The following is a 24,354-nucleotide window of genomic DNA, read 5'->3' as shown; positions in this document are numbered from 1 at the left end:
ACTTTTAATGGACAGACAGACCCGATAAAAATCAATGTTAATGGTTTTTAATATTTTTGGAATTATTAATACATCATACATGTTATCATATATATAATAATATACACAGACTAATACCCAGGGATTCACATTGGTCTCCATTCTCAATATGCTTTGTTGTTCTCTTCTCAAACCAGAAGATGTTGGACTAAAAGTATTTACATTAAAAAAATAGTGATAGAAATGTGAAACAAAGGACAAGTCATCAACAGAGTAAACTGACAGAGCGATGCAATCTGTTTGTAATATATACACCAGAATGACAGAGCGATGCAATCTGTTTGTAATATATACACCAGACTGACAGAGCGATGCAATCTGTTTGTAATATATACACCAGAATGACAGAGCGATGCAATCTGTTTGTAATATATACACCAGAATGACAGAGCGATGCAATCTGTTTGTAATATATACACCAGAATGACAGAGCGATGCAATCTGTTTGTAATATATACACCAGAATGACAGAGCGATGCAATCTGTTTGTAATATATACACCAGAATGACAGAGCGATGCAATCTGTTTGTAATATATACACCAGACTGACAGAGCGATGCAATCTGTTTGTAATATATACACCAGAATGACAGAGCGATGCAATCTGTTTGTAATATATACACCAGAATGACAGAGCGATGCAATCTGTTTGTAATATATACACCAGAATGACAGAGCGATGCAATCTGTTTGTAATATATACACCAGAATGACAGAGCAATGCAATCTGTTTGTAATATATACACCAGACTGACAGAGCGATGCAATCTGTTTGTAATATATACACCAGACTGACAGAGCGATGCAATCTGTTTGTAATATATACACCAGAATGACAGAAGATTGTTGTGGGGCCCGTCTCAATAGTCAAAATGATGTCTCCTTTCTGCACTGATGTGACAGAGCTAGAAAGGCAAAACCAAATTCCTGGTGAGCATCCGCCATGTTCAGTGCAGAGGATGAGGAGAGGAAGCCACTCTAGACTATTGAGATGCATCCCAGGAGTAGAGAGGTAGGGAGAGACATTGTTTTACAGCAGTGCTTTTCAGAAGGATGGAAAAAGAGGAATATGGAGAAAAGAGTAGAAAAGCGAGATGTGGTTGATGTTTGAAGCGAGGTAAAGGCAAGTGCTTGGTCATGATGAGGCAGAGGACAGCTAATGGATCATGACGTGTGTGTGTGGGGGTCTACCGAATCATGATATATGTGTGTGTACTCTGTGTGAACATGGTTCCAGGGTCATTGAGACAGGAACAGCCATACTGAGATGACCATCCTATGACTGTAGATGAAGAGGTGATTCAGAGAGGAGGAGTGAGATGAAGGAATGAGGCAGAGATGGAGGAGGTCTATCCTTCACAAAGTCCTTATCTCCCGTGTGCAGCAGTTCGTAGAGAGGGGGGGGGAGGGGTCAAAAAAGTGGAATGAAGGACGGATGAGAGATTAAAAGGAGGTCAGAGGAGAGGTAAGGGGATGGAGGGATGAGGGGGAGGTGTATTTCAGAAGGACCATCTCTCCTGTGTGCGGGGGTCCGTATTTAGAGAGGGGGATTCTGGGGGGTTCTGGGTGTTGCTGTCTTCTCCATTCAACCCCTTCCTACACACAGGACACGTATCATGCTGCAGAAAGAGAGAGGAGAAAATCAGTTACAAATTTCTTCAAAACATTCCTCCTACTAAATATTACCCTCCTCCTCCTCACCATTTCCAGCCAGGGTACTATACAGTCTGAGTGGAAGAAGTGGTTGCAGGGTAGCTGTCTGACGGGCTCTCCCACTGCAAAGTCCTCCTTGCACACCGGACACTCCATACTGCAGTCTGGAGACACACACACACACACCTTTTTATTATCTAGTATTACATTCCTGTTAGAAATGATCATACATAACTATCTTACACGCAGGAAAAATACTCCATATTACAGTATACAGAGAACGGGGGAGGAGAGGGAGAGATGGAAAGACTGAAGGGATGATGAAGCTGGGGCTACATTAGATGTTTTTATTGAACTAGGCAAGTCTGTTAAGAACAAATTGTTATTTACAATGACAAACTATCAGGCATTAAAATAACTGAAGCATAGCATCTGATGCCAAACTCCTGAGTGGCTGGTTGAGATGATTTAAGAGTAATAAGTAGCACTCTTAATGACAAGAGATAGTGAGACACCAGCTATGTGGGTCCTGGGCCAGGGGGGACAGAGAGAGACAACAGCTATGTGGGCCCTGAGCCAGGGGGGACAGAGAGAGACAACAGCTATGTGGGCCCTGAGCCAGGGGGGACAGAGAGAGACAACAGCTATGTGGGCCCTGAGCCAGGGGGGACAGAGAGAGACAATAGCTATGTGGGACAGAGAGAGACAACAGCTGTGGGCCCTGAGCCAGGGGGGAAAGAGAGAGACAACAGCTGTGGGCCCTGAGCCAGGGGGGACAGAGAGAGACAACAGCTATGTGGGCCCTGAGCCAGGGGGGACAGAGATAGACAACAGCTATGTGGGCCCTGAGCCAGGGGGGGACAGAGAGAGACAATAGCTATGTGGGACAGAGAGAGACAACAGCTGTGGGCCCTGAGCCAGGGGGGACAGAGAGACAACAGCTGTGGGCCCTGAGCCAGGGGGACAGAGAGAGACAACAGTTATGTGGGCCCTGAGCCAGGGGGACAGAGATAGACAACAGCTATGTGGGCCCTGAGCCAGGGGGGACAGAGAGAGACAACAGCTATGTGGGCCCTGGGCCAGAGAGAGACAACAGCTATGTGGGCCCTGAGCCAGGGGGACAGAAGAGACAATAGATGTGGGACAACAGCTGTGGGCCCTGAGCCAGGGGGAAAGAGAGAGACAACAGCTATGTGGGCCCTGAGCCAGGGGGACAGAGAGAGACAACAGCTATGTGGGCCCTGAGCCAGGGGGGGCAGAGAGAGACAACAGTTATGTGGGCCCTGGGCCAGAGAGAGACAACAGCTATGTGGGCCCTGAGCCAGGGGGGACAGAGAGAGACAACAGCTATGTGGGCCCTGAGCCAGGGGGGACAGAGAGACAACAGCTATGTGGGCCCTGAGCCAGGGGAGACAGAGAGAGACAAGTTATGTGGGCCCTGGGCCAGAGAGAGACAACAGCTATGTGGGCCCTGGGCCAGAGAGAGACAACAGCTATGTGGGCCCTGAGCCAGAGAGAGACAACAGCTATGTGGGCCCTGAGCCAGGGGGGACAGAGAGAGAGAGAACAGCTATGTGGGCCCTGAGCCAGGGGGGACAGAGAGAGAGAGAACAGCTATGTGGGCCCTGAGCCAGGGGAGACAGAGAGAGACAACAGCTATGTGGGCCCTGGGCCAGAGAGAGACCACAGCTATGTGGGCCCTGAGCCAGGGGGGACAGAGAGAGACAAACAGCTATGTGGGCCCTGAGCCAGGGGGGACAGAGAGAGACAAACAGCTATGTGGGTCCTGGGCCAGGGGGGACAGAGAGGAAGAGAGAGAGAGAGAGACAACGACAGGGAGGACTGGCGACAGCAGCTAGAGAGAGGAGTCCTCATTTACCCGAATGAGTCAGCAGCACAGCTATACTAGCTTATTTACAGTACCAGTCAAAAGTTGACACACCTACTCATTCAAGAGTTTCTTTATCTTTACAATTGTCTACATTGTAGAATAGTGAAGACATCAAAACTATGAAATAACACATATGGAATCATGTAGTAACCAAAAAACGTGTTAAACAAATCAAAATATATTTTATATGAGATTCTTCGAAGTTGCTACCCTTTGTCTTGATGACAGCTTTGCACACTCTTGGCATTCTCTCAACCAGCTTCATGAGGTAGTCACATGGAATGCATTTCAATTAACAGGTGTGCCTTGTTAAAAGTTCATTTGTGGAATTTATTTCCTTCTTAATGCGTTTGAGCCAATCAGTTGTGTTGTGACAAGGTAGGGGTGGTATTCAGAAGATAGCCCTATTTGGTAAAAGACCAAGTCCATATTATAGAAAAAAAAACAGCTCAAATAAGCAAAGAGAAATGACAGTTCATTGTTACATTAAGACATGAAGTTCAGTCAATCTGGAACATTTTAAGAACTTTGAAAGTTTCTTCAAGTGCAGTCGTAAAAACCAAGCGCTGTGATGAAACTGGCTCTCATGAGGACTGCCATAATGCCACTTTAATAATGTTTAAATACAGTGCCTTGCGAAAGTATTCAGCCCCCTTGAACTTTGCGACCTTTTGCCACATTTCAGGCTTCAAACAAAGATATAAAACTTTATTTTTTTTGCGAAGAATCAACAACAAGTGGGACACAATCATGAAGTGGAATGACATTTATTGGATATTTCAAACTTTAACAAATCAAAAACTGAAAAATTGGGCGTGCAAAATTATTCAGCCCCTTTACTTTCAGTGCATCAAACTCTCTCCAGAAGTTCAGTGAGGATCTCTGAATGATCCAATGTTGACCTAAATGACTAATGATGATAAATACACTCCACCTGTGTGTAATCAAGTCTCCGTATAAATGCACCTGCACTGTGATAGTCTCAGAGGTCCGTTAAAAGCGCAGAGAGCATCATGAAGAACAAGGAACACACCAGGCAGGTCCGAGATACTGTTGTGAAGAAGTTTAAAGCCGGATTTGGATACAAAAATATTTCCCATGCTTTAAACATCCCAAGGAGCACTGTGCAAGCGATAATATTGAAATGGAAGGAGTATCAGACCACTGCAAATCTACCAAGACCTGGCCGTCCCTCTAAACTTTCAGCTCGTACAAGGAGAAGACTGATCAGAGATGCAGCCAAGAGGCCCATGATCACTCTGGATGAACTGCAGAGATCTACAGCTGAGGTGGGAGACTCTGTCCATAGGACAACAATCAGTATATTGCACAAATGGAAGATGGTTAAAATTGATGGGAAGATGGATGGAGCCAAATACAGGACCATTCTGGAAGAAAACCTGATGGAGTCTGCAAAAGACCTGAGACTGGGACGGAGATTTTTCTTCCAACAAGACAATGATCCAAAACATAAAGCAAAATCTACAATGGAATGGTTCAAAAATAAACATATCCAGGTGTTAGAATGGCCAAGTCAAAGTCCAGACCTGAATCCAATCGAGAATCTGTGGAAAGAACTGAAAACTGCTGTTCACAAATGCTCTCCATACAACCTCACTGAGCTCGAGCTGTTTTGCAAGGAGGAATGGGAAAAAATGTCAGTCTCTCGATGTGCAAAACTGATAGAGACATACCCCAAGTGACTTACAGCTGTAATCGCAGCAAAAGGTGGCGCTACAAAGTATTAACTTAAGGGGGCTGAATAATTTTGCACGCCCAATTTTTCAGTTTTTGATTTGTTAAAAAAAGTTTGAAATATCCAATAAATGTCGATCCACTTCATGATTGTGTCCCACTTGTTGATTCTTCACAAAAAAAATACAGTTTTATATCTTTATGTTTGAAGCCTGAAATGTGGCAAAAGGTCGCAAAGTTCAAGGGGGACGAATACTTTCGCAAGGCACTGTATCTTGCCTCACTCATCTTATATGTATGTACTGTATTTTATACCATCTAGCCTATGCCGCTCTGTCGTTGCTCATTCATAAATGTATATATTCTTATTCCTTTACTTAGATTTGTGTGTATTAGGTAGTTGTTGTGGAATTGTTAGATTACATGTTAGATATTGCTGCACTGTCGGAACTAGAAGAACAAGCATTTCGCTACACTCACAATAACATCTGCTAACCATGTGTATGTGACCAATAAAATGTAATTTGATAGGAAAGGAACACCCAGAGTTACCTGCTGCAGAGGATAAATTCATTAGAGTTAACTGCACCTCAGATTGCAGCAAGTTCAGAGGAGACTGCGTGAATCAGGCCTTCATGGTTGAATTGCTGCAAAAGAAACCACTCCTAAAGGACGCTAATGAGAAGAAGAGACTTGCTTGGGCCAAGAAACATGAGCAATGGACAAATTAGATTTTTGGTTGCAACCCCTGTGTCTTTGTGAGACGAAGAGTAGGTGAACGGATGATCTCAGCATGTGTGGTTCCCGCCTTGAAGCATGGAGGAGGATTTGCTGGTGACACAGTCTGTGATTTATTTAGAATTCAAAGCACACTTAACCAGCATGGCTACCACAGCATTCTGCAGCGATACGCCATCCCATCTGGTTTGGGCTTAGTGGTACTATCATTTGTTTTTCAACAGGACAATGACCCAACACATCTCCAGGCTATGTAAGGGCTATTTGACCAAGAAGGGGTGATGGAGTGCTGCATCAGATGACCTGGCCTCCACAATTATTTTTATTTTATTTATCTAACTAGGCAAGTCAGTTAAGAACAAATTGTACAATGATGGCCGACGCAGGGCCAATTGTGTACCGCCCTATGGGAAACCCAATCACGGCCGGATGTGATTCAGCCTGGATTCGAACCAGGGACTGTAGTGACGCCTCTTGCACTGCAGTGCCTTAGACCGTTGCGCCAGTCGGGAGCACAATCACCTGACCTCAACCCAATTGAGATGGTTTGGGATGAGTTGGACCGCAGAGTGAAGGAAAATCAGCCAACAAGTGTTCAGCATATGTGGGAACTCCTCAAGATTGTTGGAAAAGCATTCCAGGTAAAGCTGGTTGAGAGAATGCCAAGAGTGTGCAAAGCTGTGGTGGCTACTTTGAAGGATCTAATACTTAAAATATATTTTGATTTGTTTAACAATTTTTGGTTACAACCAATAAAGTGTTATTTCATAGTTTTGATGTTGTCACTATTTTTCTACAATGTAGAAAATAGTAAAAATAAAGAAAAACCCTTAAATGAATACGCGTGTCCAAACTTTTGACTGGTAGTGTCTAGGCCACGGCACTATGGAGACACTGGAGAGGAGGTAAAGGACTAACCTGCTTGATCCTGAGACACGTTGACTGTAGGTATGGAGGAGATCTTCTCTTTCTCTGCAGGAGGAGGTCCCGTGTTCTCAAACTGACCTAACAACTACACACAGGTAGACAGAGAAGATACATCACAATGGTTGCTGCAGGAACTATAAGAACAGCTTTGTGCTGTAAACTGTTTGCTAACAGAGCATGATACAACAAAAGAGTAAAACCATCAGAAACATCCGGGAAAAGATAGAGAGAAATTACCAAGAGAACTGATAAACCTTCATTAGCATTCTGGGTCTACCAACATCCATATAGCATACTACGTAGTATGAAGTAATAGTTGGTTAGTGGCCATCCATACCAAATCAAGTGAATGGGGTTTGTGCGTGCGTACCTGTGTGATGACTGCGTCCAGTCCCCCCTGTCCCCAAGCATAGTCCCCTGGGTTAGAGTGTAGCATCCCCGTCCTAACACACAGAGTGAGGAGGTCAATTACAGTTAAAGATGAAACATTCAGGAAATATCCTGTTTCACACATGATGAACAGCAACAATATGGGTTGTGATTTAGTTTGGGTTTAAATGACAGGGTCCCAGGGGTGCTGGCTGAGGCACACCCATAACAAGTCAGGGAACCTTCAAATATTCATGTTGATCCTCCTCACTATTTGTAAGGAATCCACAAGAGAAAGTGTGGAAGTCAAACTATGGACTTACATACTGTATAACCTACATACTGTATAACCACTGCTTACATGGCAGTAAGAAGGTTCTTACCAAGAGAGGGGAGGTGAGCCAGGAACTCCAGAGTTGGCAAATAGACCAGCCAGAAACTGTTGTACTATCCTACAGAGAGAGAAGGCACATACATCAGTCAGGAATGAGATCAGCAGAACACTGAAAACTTTTTAAAAAAAGACAACATTTAGAATCTGCAAATCCTGACTGATCAAAACAGCCATATGAATATCAACATGGCATCGTAAGGAGAGGAGTCTCACCCCTCTACGGCAGGTGAGCGGTCAGGTCTGCTGCTCCCTCTGGAGCGGTACCTCCGCTGACTGTGCAGGCGAGGGGGGCGACCAGGCCCCCAGTGTTCCCCCCCTCCCAGAGGACCCACCAGGGGTCCTCCTAGCCCAGCAGGGACTGACCCTCCGATAGGACCTCCTCCCAGGCCTCCTAGCCCTCCCAGACCTAACCCCCCCGATCCTACCCCAACCCCTCCACCAGGGATCCGGGGCTCTGAGTCTGGACTGTCACCATCCACTGTGAAAGGCCTCTCTACAAACAACAGGTGCCACAGCTGCTGAGAGAGAAATGAGGGACAGTGGAAGGGAGAGAGAGAGAGAGGGACAGTGGACGGGAGAGAGGGACAGTGGACGGGAGAGAGGGACAGTGGACGGGAGAGAGGGACAGTGGACGGGAGAGAGGGACAGTGGACGGGAGAGAGGGACAGTGGACGGGAGAGAGGGACAGTGGACGGGAGAGAGGGACAGTGGACGGGAGAGAGGGACAGTGGACGGGAGAGAGGGACAGTGGACGGGAGAGAGGGACAGTGGACGGGAGAGAGGGACAGTGGACGGGAGAGAGGGACAGTGGACGGGAGAGAGGGACAGTGGACGGGAGAGAGGGACAGTGGACGGGAGAGAGGGACAGTGGACGGGAGAGAGGGACAGTGGAGGGACAGTGGACGGGAGAGAGGGACAGTGGACGGGAGAGAGGGACAGTGGACGGGGAGAGGGACAGTGGAGGGAGAGAGGGAGTGGAGGGAGAGAGGGACAGTGGACGGGAGAGAGGGACAGTGGAAGGGAGAGAGGGACAGTGGAAGGGAGAGAGGGACAGTGGAAGGGAGAGAGGGACAGTGGAAGGAGAGAGGGACAGTGGAAGGGAGAGAGGGACAGTGGAAGGGAGAGAGGGACAGTGGAAGGGAGAGAGGGACAGTGGAAGGGAGAGAGGGACAGTGGAAGGGAGAGAGGGACAGTGGAAGGGAGAGAGGGACAGTGGAAGGGAGAGAGAGGGACAGTGGAAGGGAGAGAGGGACAGTGGAAGGGAGAGAGGGACAGTGGAAGGGAGAGAGAGGGAGAGAGGGACAGTGGAAGGGAGAGAGGGACAGTGGAAGGGAGAGAGGGACAGTGGAAGGGAGAGAGAGGTAGAGAGAGGGACAGTGGAAGGGAGAGAGAGGTAGAGAGAGGGACAGTGGAAGGGAGAGAGAGGTAGAGAGAGGGACAGTGGAAGGGAGAGAGAGGTAGAGAGAGGGACAGTGGAAGGGAGAGAGAGGTAGAGAGAGGGACAGTGGAAGGGAGAGAGAGGTAGAGAGAGGGACAGTGGAAGGGAGAGAGAGGTAGAGAGAGGGACAGTGGAAGGGAGAGAGAGGTAGAGAGAGGGACAGTGGAAGGGAGAGAGAGGTAGAGAGAGGGACAGTGGAAGGGAGAGAGAGGTAGAGAGAGGGACAGTGGAAGGGAGAGAGAGGTAGAGAGAGGGACAGTGGAAGGGGAGAGAGGTAGAGAGAGGGACAGTGGAAGGGGAGAGAGGGGAGAGAGGGACAGTGGAAGGGAGAGAGGGGTAGATAGAGGGACAGTGGAAGGGAGAGAGGGGTAGAGAGGTAGAGAGAGGGACAGTGGAAGGGAGAGAGAGGGACAGTGGGAGGTAGAGAGAGGGACAGTGGAAGGGAGAGAGAGGGACAGTGGAAGGGAGAGAGAGGGAGAGAGAGGGACAGTGGAAGAGAGAGGGACAGTGGAAGGGAGAGAGGGGTAGAGAGGTAGAGAGAGGGACAGTGGAAGGGAGAGAGGGGTAGAGAGGTAGAGAGGGACAGTGGAAGGGAGAGAGGGACAGTGAGAGAGGTAGAGAGAGGGACAGTGGAAGGGAGACAGTGGAAGGGAGAGAGAGGGACAGTGGAAGGGAGAGAGGGACAGAGAGAGAGGGACAGTGGAAGGGAGAGAGAGGGACAGTGGAAGGGAGAGAGAGGGACAGTGGAAGGGAGAGAGAGGGACAGTGGAAGGGAGAGAGAGGGACAGTGGAAGGGAGAGAGAGGGACAGTGGAAGGGAGAGAGAGGGACAGTGGAAGGGAGAGAGAGGGACAGTGGAAGGGAGAGAGAGGGACAGTGGAAGGGAGAGAGAGGGACAGTGGAAGGGAGAGAGAGGGACAGTGGAAGGGAGAGAGAGGGACAGTGGAAGGGAGAGAGAGGTAGAGAGAGGGACAGTGGAAGGGAGAATACATTTAGTACAGATAAGATCACAGTAGACATTTGCACCCCCCCCACCCCTGTACCCTCCAGGCCATAGTGCACTGCATATCATACCTCTGCAAACTGTGTGGCTGTGTCATCTGTCCCGTTAGTGCCACCCTCTAGCAGACTGAGGGAGGCAGAACACAGCATTAGTAACATCCAACATCTATACACAGTCATTCTCCACCACCTTCCATTCACTCTGCCTAGCCTATGTCTGGTAGATTCATTAAAGCTACAGACATAAGAAACAAGATATTCTCACCTGGAATCTTCTGTTACCTCCTCTATAAAGCCAGACTCACACCTGGGACAGATGTACTCCTGCAAAAACACACACCACCACAAACTCAGAGAGTACACACGTTAGCTGTGTACTGTGTTATATACAGGGCTGCTGAGGCAGCTATGCAGGGGTTTCTGTCTGTAGAATGGGGAAATGAGTCAGGATATAGCCTATTTGAACATAGCATTAGGCAGGAACATAAACATGTGAAGTGGAAGTTGTCATCGAGAAGTATTCTTCCCTGGCACCAGTGTCGAGTTCACTCACAATGGGATTAGGCCTATGACACAGACATGTTCTTTATTCCACAAAACAAAAGGACACTTGAACATGAAGTGAACCTCATTCCAACATTGTTGAAACCCTGTATGCAATATTGTCATCTGGTGAAAACATACAGATACTATGCCTGAAAGAAGAATGCTTCAGACGGACAAGCACAGGATTCTGCCATGTATGTTTGAGGCATGCACCCTCTCTCTTGGGGAGGTGAGACAGATTAACTGCTTATATGCAGTCAGTGAGTGGGCATGGCTGAAACATGCCTCAGCAGCACAGAGAGAGAGTGAGACCAACAGGCAGGGTTAGCCTGTGAGCAGGCTAGATCAGAGTTTCCCAAATTCTCCCCCAACCCCAGTACAATAGTTTCTTGCCTGAGAGCTTCACAGCTGAGTCAAATAATCAAAGCTTTTATTTAACAAGGCAAGTCAGTTAAGAACAAATTCTTATTTACAATCACTGCCTACCCTGCCAAACCCTAACCCGTACTACACTGGACCAATGGGACTCCCAATCATGGCCGGTTGTAATACAGCCTGGAATCGAACCAGGGTCTGTGGTGACGCCTCTAGTACTGAGATGCAGTGCCTTAGACCACTGCGCCACTCTGGAGCCCATTCTTGATGATGGGGGGGGGGGGCGAGTTTGGGGAAACCCTGGGCCATATGGATCGGACCCATTGGCACAGATATATTTCCCAATAAGAGGGAAATCTCAAAACTGGCCTTATGTCCCTGTCTAGGCCTACTTCAGACTCCTCACAGATTTAGCTTCAATGGCAGGAAGGGAATAAACGGGATTACCAGCCTGCCTCTCACTGACCAGCCTAACATACACAAATGTATCCTAGCGAACGTTGATTTAGACTAGCAGACTAAGTGACTTACTGACACACTGGCTGCCAGAGACTGGGAGTCAATAACTAACAGATAGCTAGCTACACGACTGGCTAGCTAAATGCAAAACGTTAAGCGTCATAACGTCTCTTCTAGAATGAACGCGGTCAATACAGATTAATGTAGTTAAATAATTTGGGTCAAGCAGTCAAAATATTGTGCAATGTCTTTCTACATTTTACTTTCAGTTTGATTGTGAAACTGAACTGTGCCACATTCAGTTGCCAAACGTTCACGAACGTCGCATATAGAATGCGTAAATAGAGCCTACATGATTTATTGTTCTACATAATATGTTCTATCTGAAAGTGCCAAACCGTTGTGTCCTGCTGAACGCGCCCCAGGCCAAGGAAACCCCCGTATTCCCTCTGCTTTTGTAGGCCAATGAGTAGCCAGACTGGCAGAGTTAGGTTAAAATATCCATCAGATTTCCATATAGCTACCTCCTCGAGGAATTCAGGAAAAGCACACAAAACCCACCTCGAATAAGGTTAACATCACATCAAATAACACCAGCTACTCAGTAACTACAGGTACGGTTATTCAACCATGCCAGTATAATCTTTAACAATTACTGTACATAATGTCTGTGTTAAAGAAATTAGTTGACAAACCTTATTGTTAAAGCGAGCAACAACAAACATCCACATTGTATGCTAGCTAGTTAGAGCCAGTGCCGAGGGCCCTACTGGCTAGCCGTCTACAGTTAGCAGCTAGCTAGTTAAACAACTTCTGCTATTTGCTGGACTCCGATTCGGTTGTCAACCGACGGAAAATAACAAGACCTGCATTGAACAGCCTTGATTGGGACACGGTGAAACGACTGACTTACCGGGAGCTTGGGGCTTACTTCTCCCTTACAACAATGACAGAAGAACCGATGCGGGGGAACCGCCGCAGCTTCCGCCATCTTCCCCAGAATAGCACAAACAGTGACGTCGGTCCTCCTGCATACCAAAGAGGTGGTCCGCCAACATCCCTTCATGCAATGCGCAACTCTTCGGGAAAATAAGCTTACCTGTGAGTGCGGAAATTCGTTGTGTTGTGGCGCTGGTAATCACATGTGTTTGGGATTCTGAAGTTGTTTTGCGAGGATTCTCCCGAAACCTATTTCATGATCTGAAAAGGGTGTTTTGCAAAGGTTTGTGAGCATGGCAGTTAAGTTATAAAATTAAAGTTGTTAGTAAACGTTGTTGAAAAGCCGTGATTTGGTTACCGGTTGTTAATGTCATCATACTTCTCAGCATAAGTATATTTCGATGAACAGTCCAAAAACTTGTTGTTGACCTGTTCCCCGGTTCCTCCTGTCTCAGCATATGACTGCCCAGGAGGTGCGGCTGTGTGGCCTGCTGCTACAGGAGCACTTTGGAGAGGTGGTGGAGAGGATAGGCACTCACCTGCTCAGAGGAGGGGCACAGAACCTCAGGACCATTGCCAATGAGACGAACACACCACTGGACCTGGTACTACACAAACACACACACACACACACACACACACACACACACACACACACACACACACACACACACACACACACACACACACACACACACACACACACACACACACACACACACACACACACACACAAACATAGAACATATTGTTCAACCTAGGTGGTGACCCTGTTTCTTCTGCAGGTGAAGAAGTCTCTGTGTGTGTTGGTACAGCACGGTGCTTGTGAGTTTGGGTCGGGCCGGCGAGGCCCCGGGAGCCCAGTGGAGTACCGGGCCAGCTGTGAGCGGGTTCTAAGGGTTCTGCGGTACCCGCGGTACATCTACACAGCTAAGACCCTGTATGGAGACACAGGAGAACTCATCGTGGAGGAGGTCCTACAACGAGGCCATATGACCATGAGCAACACGGTCAAGACTGTAGCTGACCGACTCACTCATAACATGGAGGGTGTGTGAGAGAGGGATTACAAGATGTATGATTATTCTATATTTTCTTCTCCTTCTGTCCTCATGATTTTTCTCTCTGTAGAGGGTCGTAGTATGGAGTACAGTGAGGTGGTCTCAGCCTTCTCTAAGCTGGTGGAGACTCACTTCCTGCAGCGCTGTCCTCCGGTGGCCGAGATGGGAACTGCAGCCACCTCCACTACCCCGGCGACCCCCGGCACCCCTGCCGCCCCCGCCTCCACTGCCCCCCCAACAGCAGAGAGCAACCCCGACTGCTACACACTGCCCCATGTCACACTCATAGGTACCGCAAACACTTTGTCTCATATAACACGTAGTATCTTTTCACCTATGTGCATACCCACATGTAAACCTCCTGCTAGATGTAATTCAGTAAATAGTTGCTACACACGCGCTTGTTGTGTTTGTGGGGCAGGTCGTGGGAAGCGAAGACGCTCCAGTGACGACAGTGAGGAGCAGAGAGGAGGGAAGAAAGCCAAGATTGACTCAGAGGTCAGACCCTCTACTCTTGACACTCAGAGATAATGGGCTGCTATAGAGAATCAGAGAACCTTGTTGTGTTATTCTTTTACTCCTCTCAATAAGGAATGGAACCGTTTTGAATGACTTGTGCCTCCTTCTATCTCCTCCCTCCCTCTCTTTCCAGTCGTGTGGTGATGAGGGGATCTACTGGCAGGTGAACTTTGAGAGGTTCCATCAGCACTTCAGAGACCAGGCCATCATTAGTGCTGTGGCCAGCAAACTGGACCAGGTCAGTGTCACAGACCCCTACAGACCACCCTCGGTATGCTTGTAGACCAGGAGAGATTTAATGGGGGTGGTCTTAAGTCAGTGATTCCCAAACTGAGGGGTTAGCAGGGAGGGTCGTGGCCTAGTTAAACAAAAATGGCAAAATTTTCTCTGCACTTCAAGACAAAATGTGTCGAATTGCAGGAAAGCTTTAAACCTACCTGATGTTTTCTCCACCAACAAGGGGGGTGTGAACAGTTTGTATCATGAACAGTGCTTGTGCCCTTAGAAATAGATGTGTCATACGGGATGTTCCCCAATGCTGGAAGGGGGGCCTGAGTGAAAAAGACCGCTCTCTTCCCCCCCACAGACCAGTAGTGAGATAGTGAGGACTATGTTGAGGATGAGTGAGGTTACCACCACACAGACCGCCGCCTACACTCAGCCTCTCTCAGCCAATGAGATCTTCCGCTCCCTCCCGCCCAACTACAGCATCAGCAGACCAATCCTGGACCAGTACCTCTCCCTTCTGGTGGATGACCCGGTAGGATCAGATTCCCCTCCCCATATCCCAAACTTAACCATTGGGAGATCAATTGCAGAACTGACCTTGGATCAGTGCCTGGGGGGCTGGTAAACTGATGTTTCTCCCTCCCTCTTCCTCAGATGGAGTTTGTGGGTAAATCAGGTGACAGTGGAGGAGGAATGTACGTGGTCAGTATCCTTTTTCAACCCTGATGAAACCTGTTTGAGTTTCTCATCCACACACTATTGTATAATAGGTCATTTCCAGTATTTCATGATACAGTTGAAAGTGGTCGTTTCTTGACTGACCACTCAGATCTCCAAAGAGCCCTGGCCAACCTGGCGAGAGCCACACTGGAGTCTGTGGTACAGGAGAGGTCGGTGTGTCTTGTGTTTGTCAGAGTTGGTCTGTGTCCATTTACTGTGTTTATGTCTCTGCCCACGGTGGCTACATAACTTGTAGGGTGTCACTCATTCAACCTTTCCCATTGTCAGGTTTGGCTCGCGGTCGGCTAGGATCTTCCGTCTGTTGCTAAGGAAACGTCACCTTGAGCAGAAGCAGGTGGAGGACTTTGCTATGATCCCTGCCAAGGAGGCCAAAGACATGCTGTACACACTGCTGTCAGAGAACCTGGTACAGCTACAGGTAACCCACAGATACACACACACTATACAAACCGTACATTATCATGCTCACCTGTGTTTTTCCACCCTAGGAAATCCCTAAGACTCCTGACCACGCCCCTTCACGTACCTTCTACCTGTACACTGTCAACCAGCTGCCTACTGCCCGGCTACTGCTACAACACTGCTACAAGGTACACATTCAAACTAAGCTATACTTTGAGCAGCAGGATGAAACGCTGATATTGCAGATGAGCGTGATGCAAGATGTCGCACTCGGGACAAAATATTTGCAAACCTGCGGCGCAGCGGTAGTGCTGTAGTTTACTGAACACATATTGTCCACATTGACACACTAAATCCCCAGCCTCTTTCTGACTTTCTCTCTTCTACAACTGTACCTTTACATCTACATTTTAAACTGTCTAAATGAAGAGGAAATATGGAAGGAGAACGAGTCAAAAATCTACTTTCAGTTTATTAGGTACACCTATCTAGTACCAGGTCGGACCCCCCCTTTGCCTCCAGAACAGCCTGAATTCTTCGCGGCAAGTCGGAAACGTTCCCCCGGGATGTTGGTCCATGCTGATACGATGGCACCACACGGTTGCTGCAGACTGGACAGTGGTACACCACCACCACCAGCCTGTACCGTTGACACCAGGCAGGATGGGTCCACGGACATATGCTGCTTACGCCAAATCCTGACTCTTCCATCGGCATGACGCAACAGGAACCGGGATTCGTTGAAGGTTTTTCCACTCATCAATTGTTCACTGTTGGTGATCTTGAGCCCACTGCAGCCGCTTCTTCTTGTTTTTAGCTGATAGGAGTGGAACCCTGTGTGGTCGTCTGCTGTAAAAGCCCATCTGTGACAAGGACTGACGAGATGTGCGTTCCGAGATGCCGTTCTGCACACCATTGTTGTACTGTGCCGTTATTTGCCTGTTTGTGGCCCGTCTGTTAGTTTGCATGATTCTTGCTAATCTCCTTCGACCTCTCATCAACAAGCTGTTTCCGCCCACAGGACTGCCGCTGACTGGATGCTTTTTGTTTGTCCATTCTCGGGAAACCGTAGACACTGCTGTGCGTGAAAAGCCCAGGCCATTGGCCGTTCCTGAGATCTGGCATGCCTGACACCGACGATCATGTCACTCTCAGGTCACTTCGGTCACTGGCTTTGCCCATTCTAACATTCAATCAAACAGTACTAACTGAATGCCTCAATGCCTGCCTGCTTTATATAGCAAGCCACGGTCAAGTGACTCAGTCTGTAGGAGCGATATATTTTGGTGAATGTGGTGGTGTACCTAATAACCTGGCCGGTGAGTGTACTTGTCTGCATGTGTACTTTACGGTGCTGCAACTTGTGCTTCAGGACCACAACAGCAGAGACATTTAGTGTCGCAATTCACACTCCATTGTTGCGGAAGCCCGCCTGATATTGCTTCTACATCTGCATTGCTTGCTGTTTGGGGTTTCAGGCTGCGTTTCTGTACAAGCCCTCTGTGACATCATTACTTCGTGCATCGCTGACTTGACAATTAATGGTGGATGTCTGACTTGCAGATAGGGCTGGGAATTGCCGAGGACCTCATGATATTATCACAATACTTAGGTGCTGATACGATATGTATTGCGATTCTCACGTTTCTATATGCAATGCGATTTGGTGTTCCAAACATATTGCTCGCTATACGTCTGCTGCAGAGAGACGAGAGCATGAGAACGTTTGTTTTGATCAGTCATGGAAATAAAAGTGCAGAAAATCTGTTGGCTTACTATTATAAAAAGAAGATGGAGAACAAGACAATATTGTGATATGTAACTGTACATTTTCCCCCCCATCACTACATGCAGACAGTGGCTAATCTGATTGAGAGGCGCCTCTTCGAGACCAAGGAGAACAAGTGAGTTTATTGATTGATTCCTGAGTGGATGGATTGATAGATTCCTGCTCCTGAGGACCACAATGGAAACAAGTCTGACTTTTTGTGTATATAATCCTCAGCAATTTTAGTACATGTACACGACTTCCTGTGTTTGATTGACAGGCGTCTGCTGGAGAAGTCCCAGCGAATCGAGGCGATCCTGGCATCGCTGCAGGCCAGTGGTGCGGAGCCTGAACAGCTGACAGAGGTGGAGGAGATGATCACTGCCCCCGAGAGACAGCAGCTAGAAGCCCTGCGACATCACATCAACAAGTACTGCATTACCACTGCACCTTAATTACCATTGTGCCTTAATTACCACTGTGCCTTAATTACCACTACATCCATACTATAGATCTATAGAGACAGCAGCTAGAAGCCCTGTGACATCACATCAACAAATACTGCATTACCACTGCACCTTAATTACCATTGTGCCTTAATTACCATTATGCCTTAATTACCACTACATCATACTATAGATCTATAGAGACAGCAGCTAGAAGCCCTGTGACATCACATCAACAAATACTGCATTACCACTGCACCTTAATTACCATTGTGCCTTAATTACCACTGTGCCTTAATTACCACTACATCATACTATAGATCTATAGAGACAGCAGCTAGAAGCCCTGTGACATCACATCAACAAATACTGCATTACTACTACTACTACTAATACACACATACTATAGATCAGGGATGGGCAACTTTGATGGGGATGGGGGGGCCACAAAAAATGTGAACATCGCGGGCCTGCGCACCACATCCATACTCACTCATGCAGTCAGAGCCGACCCTTTTAGGGGCCCTAAGCTAGGGCCCCTAATCTACAGAATGTTAGCTGACATGGGGGAGTGACTGTCAGTGACTGACATAACAAGAGAAACTGCTGATGCACAACAAATGTCAAAATTGCAACTTGTGTATTCTACTATTGTAACTCTCAACAGTAAGTTGAGACCTCCAACTAGAAGACGTACGACGTCACATCAACAAGTACTACTACTAAATCAAATCAAAGTTTATTTGTCACGTGCGCCGAATACAACAGGTATTACAGTGAAATGGTTACTTACCAACGGTGTGATTTTTAGGTAAACAATAGATAAGTAAAGAAATACAGTGGGGCAAAAAAAGTATTTAGTCAGCCACCAATCATGCAAGTTCTCCCACTTAAAAAGATGAGGCCTGTAATTTTCATCATAGGTACACTTCAACTATGACAGACAAAATGAGAGAGAAAAAAATCCGGAAAATCACATTGTAGGATTTTTAATGAGTTTATTTGCAAATTATGGTGGAAAATAAGTATTTGGTCACCTACAAACAAGCAAGATTTCTGGCTCTCACAGACCTGTAACTTCTTCTTTAAGAGGCTCCTCTGTCCTCCACTCGTTACCTGTATTAATGGCACCTGTTTGAACTTGTTATCAGTATAAAAGACACCTGTCCACAACCTCAAATAGTCACACTCCAAACTCCACTATGGCCAAGACCAAAGAGCTGTCAAAGGACACCAGAAACAAAATTGTAGACCTGCACCAGGCTGGGAAGACTGAATCTGCAATAGGTAAGCAGCTTGGTTTTAAGAAATCAACTGTGGGAGCAATTATTAGGAAATGGAAGACATACAAGACCACTGATAATCTCCCTCGATCTGGGGCTCCACGCAAGATCTCACCCCGTGGGGTCAAAATGATCACAAGAACGGTGGGCAAAACTCCCAGAACCACCTAGTGAATGACCTGCAGAGAGCTGGGACCAAAGTAACAAAGCCTACCATCAGTACGCCGCCAGGGACTCAAATACTAATTACCACTACATCCATACTATAGATCTATAGAGACAGCGGCTAGAAGCCCTGTGACATCACATCAACAAATACTGCATTACCACTGCACCTTAATTACCACTGCACCTTAATTACCACTGCACCAGACGTGTCCCCCTGCTTAAGCCAGTACATGTCCAGGCCCGTCTGAAGTCTGCTAGAGAGCATTTGGATGATCCAGAAGAAGATTGGAAGAATGTCATATGGTCAGATGAAACCAAAATATAACTTTTTGGTAAAAACTCAACTCGTTGTGTTTGGAGGACAAAGAATGCTGAATTGCATCCAAAGAACACCACACCTACTGTGAAGCATGGGGGTAGAAACATCATGCTTTGGGGCTGTTTTTCTGCAAAGGGACCAGGACGACTGATCCGTGTAAAGGAAAGAATGAATGGGGCCACGTATCGTGAGATTTTGAGTGAAAACCTCCTTCCATCAGCAAGTGCTTTGAAGATGAAACGTGGTTGGGTCTTTCAGCATGACAATGATCCCAAACACACCGCCCGGGCAACGAAGGAGTGGCTTCGTAAGAAGCATTTCAAGGCCCTGGAGTGGCCTAGCCAGTCTCCAGATCTCAACCCCATAGAACATCTTTAGAGGGAGTTGAAAGTCTGTGTTGCCCAGCAACAGCCCCAAAACATCACTGCTCTAGAGGAGATCTGCATGGAGGAATGGGCCAAAATACCAGCAACAGTGTGAATACCAGCAACAGTGTGAAGACTGTGAAGACTTACAGAAAACGTTTGACCTCTGTCATTGCCAACAAAGGGTATATAACAAAGTATTGTGATAAACTTTTGTTATTGACCAAATACTTATTTTCCACCATAATTTGCAAATAAATTCATTAAAAATCCTACAATGTGATTTTCTGGATTTTTTTCTCTCTCATTTTGTCTGTCATAGTTGAAGTGTACCTATGATGAAAATTAAAGGCCTCTCATCTTTTTAAGTGGGAGAACTTGCACAATTGGTGGCTGACTAAATACTTTTTTGCCCCACTGTATAAACAACAGTAAAAAGAGTAACAAATAACAGTAGCGAGGCTATATACAGGTACCAGTTAGTCTGGCTAATTGAGGCAGTATGTACATGAATGTATAGTTAAAGTGACTATGCATTATTGATAAACAGAGAGTAGCAGCAGCGTAAAAGAGGGGTTGGGGGGGTGGAACAATGCAAATAGTCCGGGTAGCCATTTATTTACCTGTTCAGGAATCTTATGGCTTGGAGATAAAAGCTGTTGAGAAGCCTTTTGGTCCTATACTTGGCACTCCGGTACCACCTGCCATGCGGTAGCAGAGAGAACCGTCTATGACTGGGGTGGCTGGGGTCTTTCACAATTTTTAGGGCATTCCTCTGACACTGCCTGGTGTAGAGGTCCTGGATCGCAGGAAGCTTGGCCCCAGTGATGTACTGGGCCGTACGCACTACCCTCTGTAGTGCCTGGCGGTCGGAGGCCGAGCACTTGCCATACCAGGCGGTGATGCAACCAGTCAGAATGCTACTGCTACGACACCCATACTATATATCTATAGACAACAGCTAGAGGCCTACGACATCACATCAACAAGTACTACTACATACTTGTTATTACTGTAGCTTTATTACCTCTTTCTTTTACTTGTTTCTTTTCTCCCTGAAGGTTGGACTCTACAGAGAACCAGGTGGATGAGACTGTCTTTCTACTGGAGTCCTACATCTTCTCTACCAAGACCAAGTGAGAGGGAGGGGAGAAACACAATGGACATGAAGTTGCATCAATAAAATATGTTTGCGTTTTCATATACCTGACTCACTTGGTGCTTTTTCTGCCTGGCGTACAGACGTTGTTATTTCAGTTATATGTTCAACGATGTCTGCTAGTGTGAAAGTGTTTTTTCTTTTATAGAATGAAGTAGTCTGAAATGTCAGATAAAAAATAAAAATAATGTTATGTAATAAGATATTTGGTTTAAGTGTATTTAGTTAATGTGTATGAATGATCCTATGTATGTATAAATGAACATGAAAGAAACTAAAATAACATTTACAAAAACTTTAATTATCAAGTTTTAATTTGACTAAAAAAATGAACTCTACTGTAGAGAAAATGGGTGAAAAATCTAAAGTCATGATGACTTCTGAATATTAAATAGACAGTTTGGTTTGTAACAACGTTTCATAGAAATACAAATATATTCACATGATTATAAGTGGCCTCCATTATCAGGTAGTGCAATTTCATTCAAGCTTCCTTGAAGGATGGAACTGCTTTCCATACAGCACAACATGGTACTAATTACAGGTTGATGCCTGTACGGTATCTACTTATACAACATGGTACTAATTACAGGTTGATGCCTGTACGGTATTTACTTATACAACATGGTACTAATTACAGGTTGATGCCTGTACGGTATCTACTTATACAACATGGTACTAATTACAGGTTGATGCCTGTACGGTATCTACTTATACAACATGGTACTAATTACAGGTTGATGCCTGTACGGTATCTACTTATACAACATGGTACTAATTACAGGTTGATGCCTGTACGGTATCTACTTATACAACATGGTACTAATTACAGGTTGATGCCTGTACGGTATCTACTTATACAACATGGTACTAATTACAGGTTGATGCCTGTACGGTATCTACTTATACAACATGGTACTAATTAGAGGTTGATACCTGTACGGTATCTACTTATACAACATGGTACTAATTACAGGTTGATGCCTGTACGGTATCTACTTATACAACATGATACTAATTACAGGTTGATACCTGTACGGTATCTACTTATACAACATGGTACTAATTACAGGTTGATACCTGTACGGTATCTACTTATACAACATGGTACTAATTACAGGTTGATGCCTGTACGGTATCTACTTATACAACATGGTACTAATTACAGGTTGATGCCTGTACGGTATCTACTTATACAACATGGTACTAATTACAGGTTGATACCTGTACGGTATCTACTTATACAACATGGTACTAATTACAGGTTGATGCCTGTACGGTATCTACTTATACAACATGGTACTAATTACAGGTTGATACCTGTACGGTATCTACTTATACAACATGGTACTAATTACAGGTCGATGCCTGTACTATATCTACTTATACAACATGGTACTAATTACAGGTTGATACCTGTACGGTATCTACTTATACAACATGGTACTAATTACAGGTCGATGCCTGTACTATATCTACTTATACAGATCTACGCTGTTTGAAGTCTGCAGTCATTGAACATCATACCCAGTCACATTGCACCAGGCGTGTCAAACTCATTCCACAGAGGGCTGTGTGTCTGTAGGTTTTTGTTTTGTCCATTCAATTAAGACCTAGACAACCAGTTGAGGGGAGTCCCTCACTAAGTTGTGACCTTAATTCATCCATCAAGTGCAGGTTCACTCCACCCTTGTAGACACTCGGCCTTCCGTGGAATGAGTTTGACACGTAGTGTACAGCATTATTTCCTGTCTGGGACATCTGAAGAAAACTCATGTACACATCCTTCCTGCTGTACGTTTCCAAACAGGTGTGTAACTACAGCCCTACAGCCATGGGTTCACCTGTAGAAACAGACAAGATGTTGGGGTGTCTGATGATAGATGCAGTCTGTGCCATGTGGTGTTAGGTGTTCTGACAGTTCAGACACACACTGGGCAACGCTCATCTATACCGGCTGTGCGTTCTTTATGGGGGGGGGGGGGCATGATTTAGAAGAGGGAAGGCATCTGTTTTTATTGCTGGGGGGGCGGAGCAGTCTCTGTGCAGGTCGTTGCCATGGGGATGGGCGAGAAGTGGACTGTTTCTGTGGTTCTCTGGTTGTCACAGATCCTGTATCCATTGACTGACATCATGGCGGCGAGGGGCGGGCTCAGTCCTCGAGTTCCTCGTCCTTTATCTGTTTACGAGTGAAGAACCCCAGCTGGAGAAAGGAGGGATGAGAAGGAAGGAGTGAAATCCAAAGTGTTGATCTTTACCACAAAGGCAGAGGAGAAACAAGTTGTTGCAGAGTGAGGAACAGAGGTACTGTATGGTGAGGTGTGATTGGTGTACCTTCCACATTGCGAAGATGATGAGGGCCAATAGCAGAAGCCCTCCAATGATGCTACCTATCAGAATCCAGAGAGAAATAGGGATGGCCCGCCCCTTTAGTACCTCCAACACCGTCTGTTGGAGAGAAAGAGAAAAAAGGCTGATAGTAGAGACAGTCTGACAGATATTCATCACCCTATTCCTACTCTATCTGGATGTAAACAACAGACAGATATCATCACCCTATACCAGCTTCCTACTCTATCTGGATGTAAACAACAGACAGATATTCATCACCCTATACCAGCTTCCTACTCTATCTGGATGTAAACAACAGACAGACAGATATCATCACCCTATACCAGCTTCCTACTCTATCTGGATGTAAACAACAGACAGACAGATATCATCACCCTATACCAGCTTCCTACTCTATCTGGATGTAAACAACAGACAGATATCATCACCCTATACCAGCTTCCTACTCTATCTGGATGTAAACAACAGACAGACAGATCTGGATGTAAACAACAGACAGATATCATCACCCTATACCAGCTTCCTACTCTATCTGGATGTAAAAACAGACAGACAGATATCATCACCCTATACCAGCTTCCTACTCTATCTGGATGTAAACAACAGACAGACAGATATCATCACCCTATACCAGCTTCCTACTCTATCTGGATGTAAACAACAGACAGATCTATACCAGCTTCCTACTCTATCTGGATGTAAACAACAGACAGATATCATCACCCTATACCAGCTTCCTACTCTATCTGGATGTAAACAACAGACAGACAGATATCATCACCCTATACCAGCTTCCTACTCTATCTGGATGTAAACAACAGACAGATATTCATCACCCTATACCAGCTTCCTACTCTATCTGGATGTAAACAACAGACAGACAGACAGACAGACATCATCACCCTATACCAGCTTCCTACTCTATCTCGATGTAAACAACAGACAGTCTGACCGATATGAATCACCCTATACCAGCTTCCTACTCTATCTGGATGTAAAAACAGACAGACAGATATCATCACCCTATACCAGCTTCCTACTCTATCTGGATGTAAACAACAGACAGATATTCATCACC

General features: G+C 46.1%; 3 protein-coding genes across 4 annotated transcripts in view; 1 reads left to right on the top strand and 2 right to left on the bottom strand.

Moving 5' to 3' along the window:
* Positions 1-31: 31 nt before the first annotated feature.
* rnf115a (ring finger protein 115a) lies at positions 32-12,597 on the bottom strand. 2 transcript variants are annotated; one of them, XM_046303220.1, is made up of 9 exons: positions 12,440-12,597; positions 10,412-10,470; positions 10,219-10,273; positions 7,921-8,225; positions 7,697-7,765; positions 7,315-7,387; positions 6,936-7,029; positions 1,742-1,857; positions 32-1,659 (listed from the first exon to the last, which is right to left on the bottom strand). In XM_046303220.1, exons 1-9 carry the CDS (start codon positions 12,590-12,592, stop codon positions 1,540-1,542), a joined length of 1,044 nt encoding a protein of 347 aa, XP_046159176.1. In that variant the 5' UTR covers positions 12,593-12,597; the 3' UTR covers positions 32-1,539. The 2 variants fall into 2 exon arrangements, with proteins under 2 accessions (XP_046159176.1, XP_046159177.1); XM_046303221.1 differs by having other exon boundaries at positions 7,921-8,222.
* Positions 12,561-21,125, top strand: polr3c (polymerase (RNA) III (DNA directed) polypeptide C). Its single transcript, XM_046303218.1, has 14 exons — positions 12,561-12,748; positions 12,921-13,070; positions 13,251-13,515; positions 13,597-13,815; positions 13,948-14,024; positions 14,179-14,283; positions 14,632-14,805; positions 14,928-14,979; positions 15,103-15,163; positions 15,282-15,432; positions 15,503-15,604; positions 17,271-17,320; positions 17,465-17,614; positions 20,827-21,125. Exons 2-14 carry the CDS (start codon positions 12,924-12,926, stop codon positions 20,903-20,905), a joined length of 1,632 nt encoding a protein of 543 aa, XP_046159174.1. The 5' UTR covers positions 12,561-12,748; positions 12,921-12,923; the 3' UTR covers positions 20,906-21,125.
* A 79-nt stretch (positions 21,126-21,204) lies between these two features.
* The window catches only part of itga10 (integrin, alpha 10), an 82,765-nt gene continuing 79,615 nt past the window's right edge, over positions 21,205-24,354 (bottom strand). Inside the window, exons 29-30 of the mRNA XM_046303217.1 lie at positions 23,259-23,372; positions 21,205-23,127 (exon numbers count right to left, since the gene is read on the bottom strand). Of these exons, the coding sequence (XP_046159173.1) occupies positions 23,077-23,127; positions 23,259-23,372 (165 nt within the window). The 3' untranslated portion in view covers positions 21,205-23,076. The remainder of the gene's footprint in view (positions 23,128-23,258; positions 23,373-24,354) is intronic.

Source organism: Oncorhynchus gorbuscha, linkage group LG15, assembly GCF_021184085.1.
Source record: "Oncorhynchus gorbuscha isolate QuinsamMale2020 ecotype Even-year linkage group LG15, OgorEven_v1.0, whole genome shotgun sequence".
NCBI lineage: Eukaryota > Metazoa > Chordata > Actinopteri > Salmoniformes > Salmonidae > Oncorhynchus > Oncorhynchus gorbuscha.
The sequence above is the reverse complement of the archived record's forward strand: the minus strand, read 5'-3'. Positions and strand labels throughout refer to the sequence as shown.

Coding starts and splice junctions, on each gene's coding strand:
- polr3c (XM_046303218.1), top strand. CDS start 12,924: ATGACTGCCCAGGAGGTGCGGCTGTGTGGCCTGCTGCTACAGGAGCAC. Junction 13,071..13,250: donor CGAACACACCACTGGACCTG/GTACTACACAAA, acceptor TTTCTTCTGCAG/GTGAAGAAGTCTCTGTGTGT. Junction 17,615..20,826: donor CTGCGACATCACATCAACAA/GTACTGCATTAC, acceptor TTCTCCCTGAAG/GTTGGACTCTACAGAGAACC.
- rnf115a (XM_046303220.1), bottom strand. CDS start 12,592: ATGAAGGGATGTTGGCGGACCACCTCTTTGGTATGCAGGAGGACCGAC. Junction 8,226..10,218: donor CAGCCACACAGTTTGCAGAG/GTATGATATGCA, acceptor TTTCTCTCTCAG/CAGCTGTGGCACCTGTTGTT. Junction 7,030..7,314: donor TGGACGCAGTCATCACACAG/GTACGCACGCAC, acceptor ACCTGTGTGTAG/TTGTTAGGTCAGTTTGAGAA.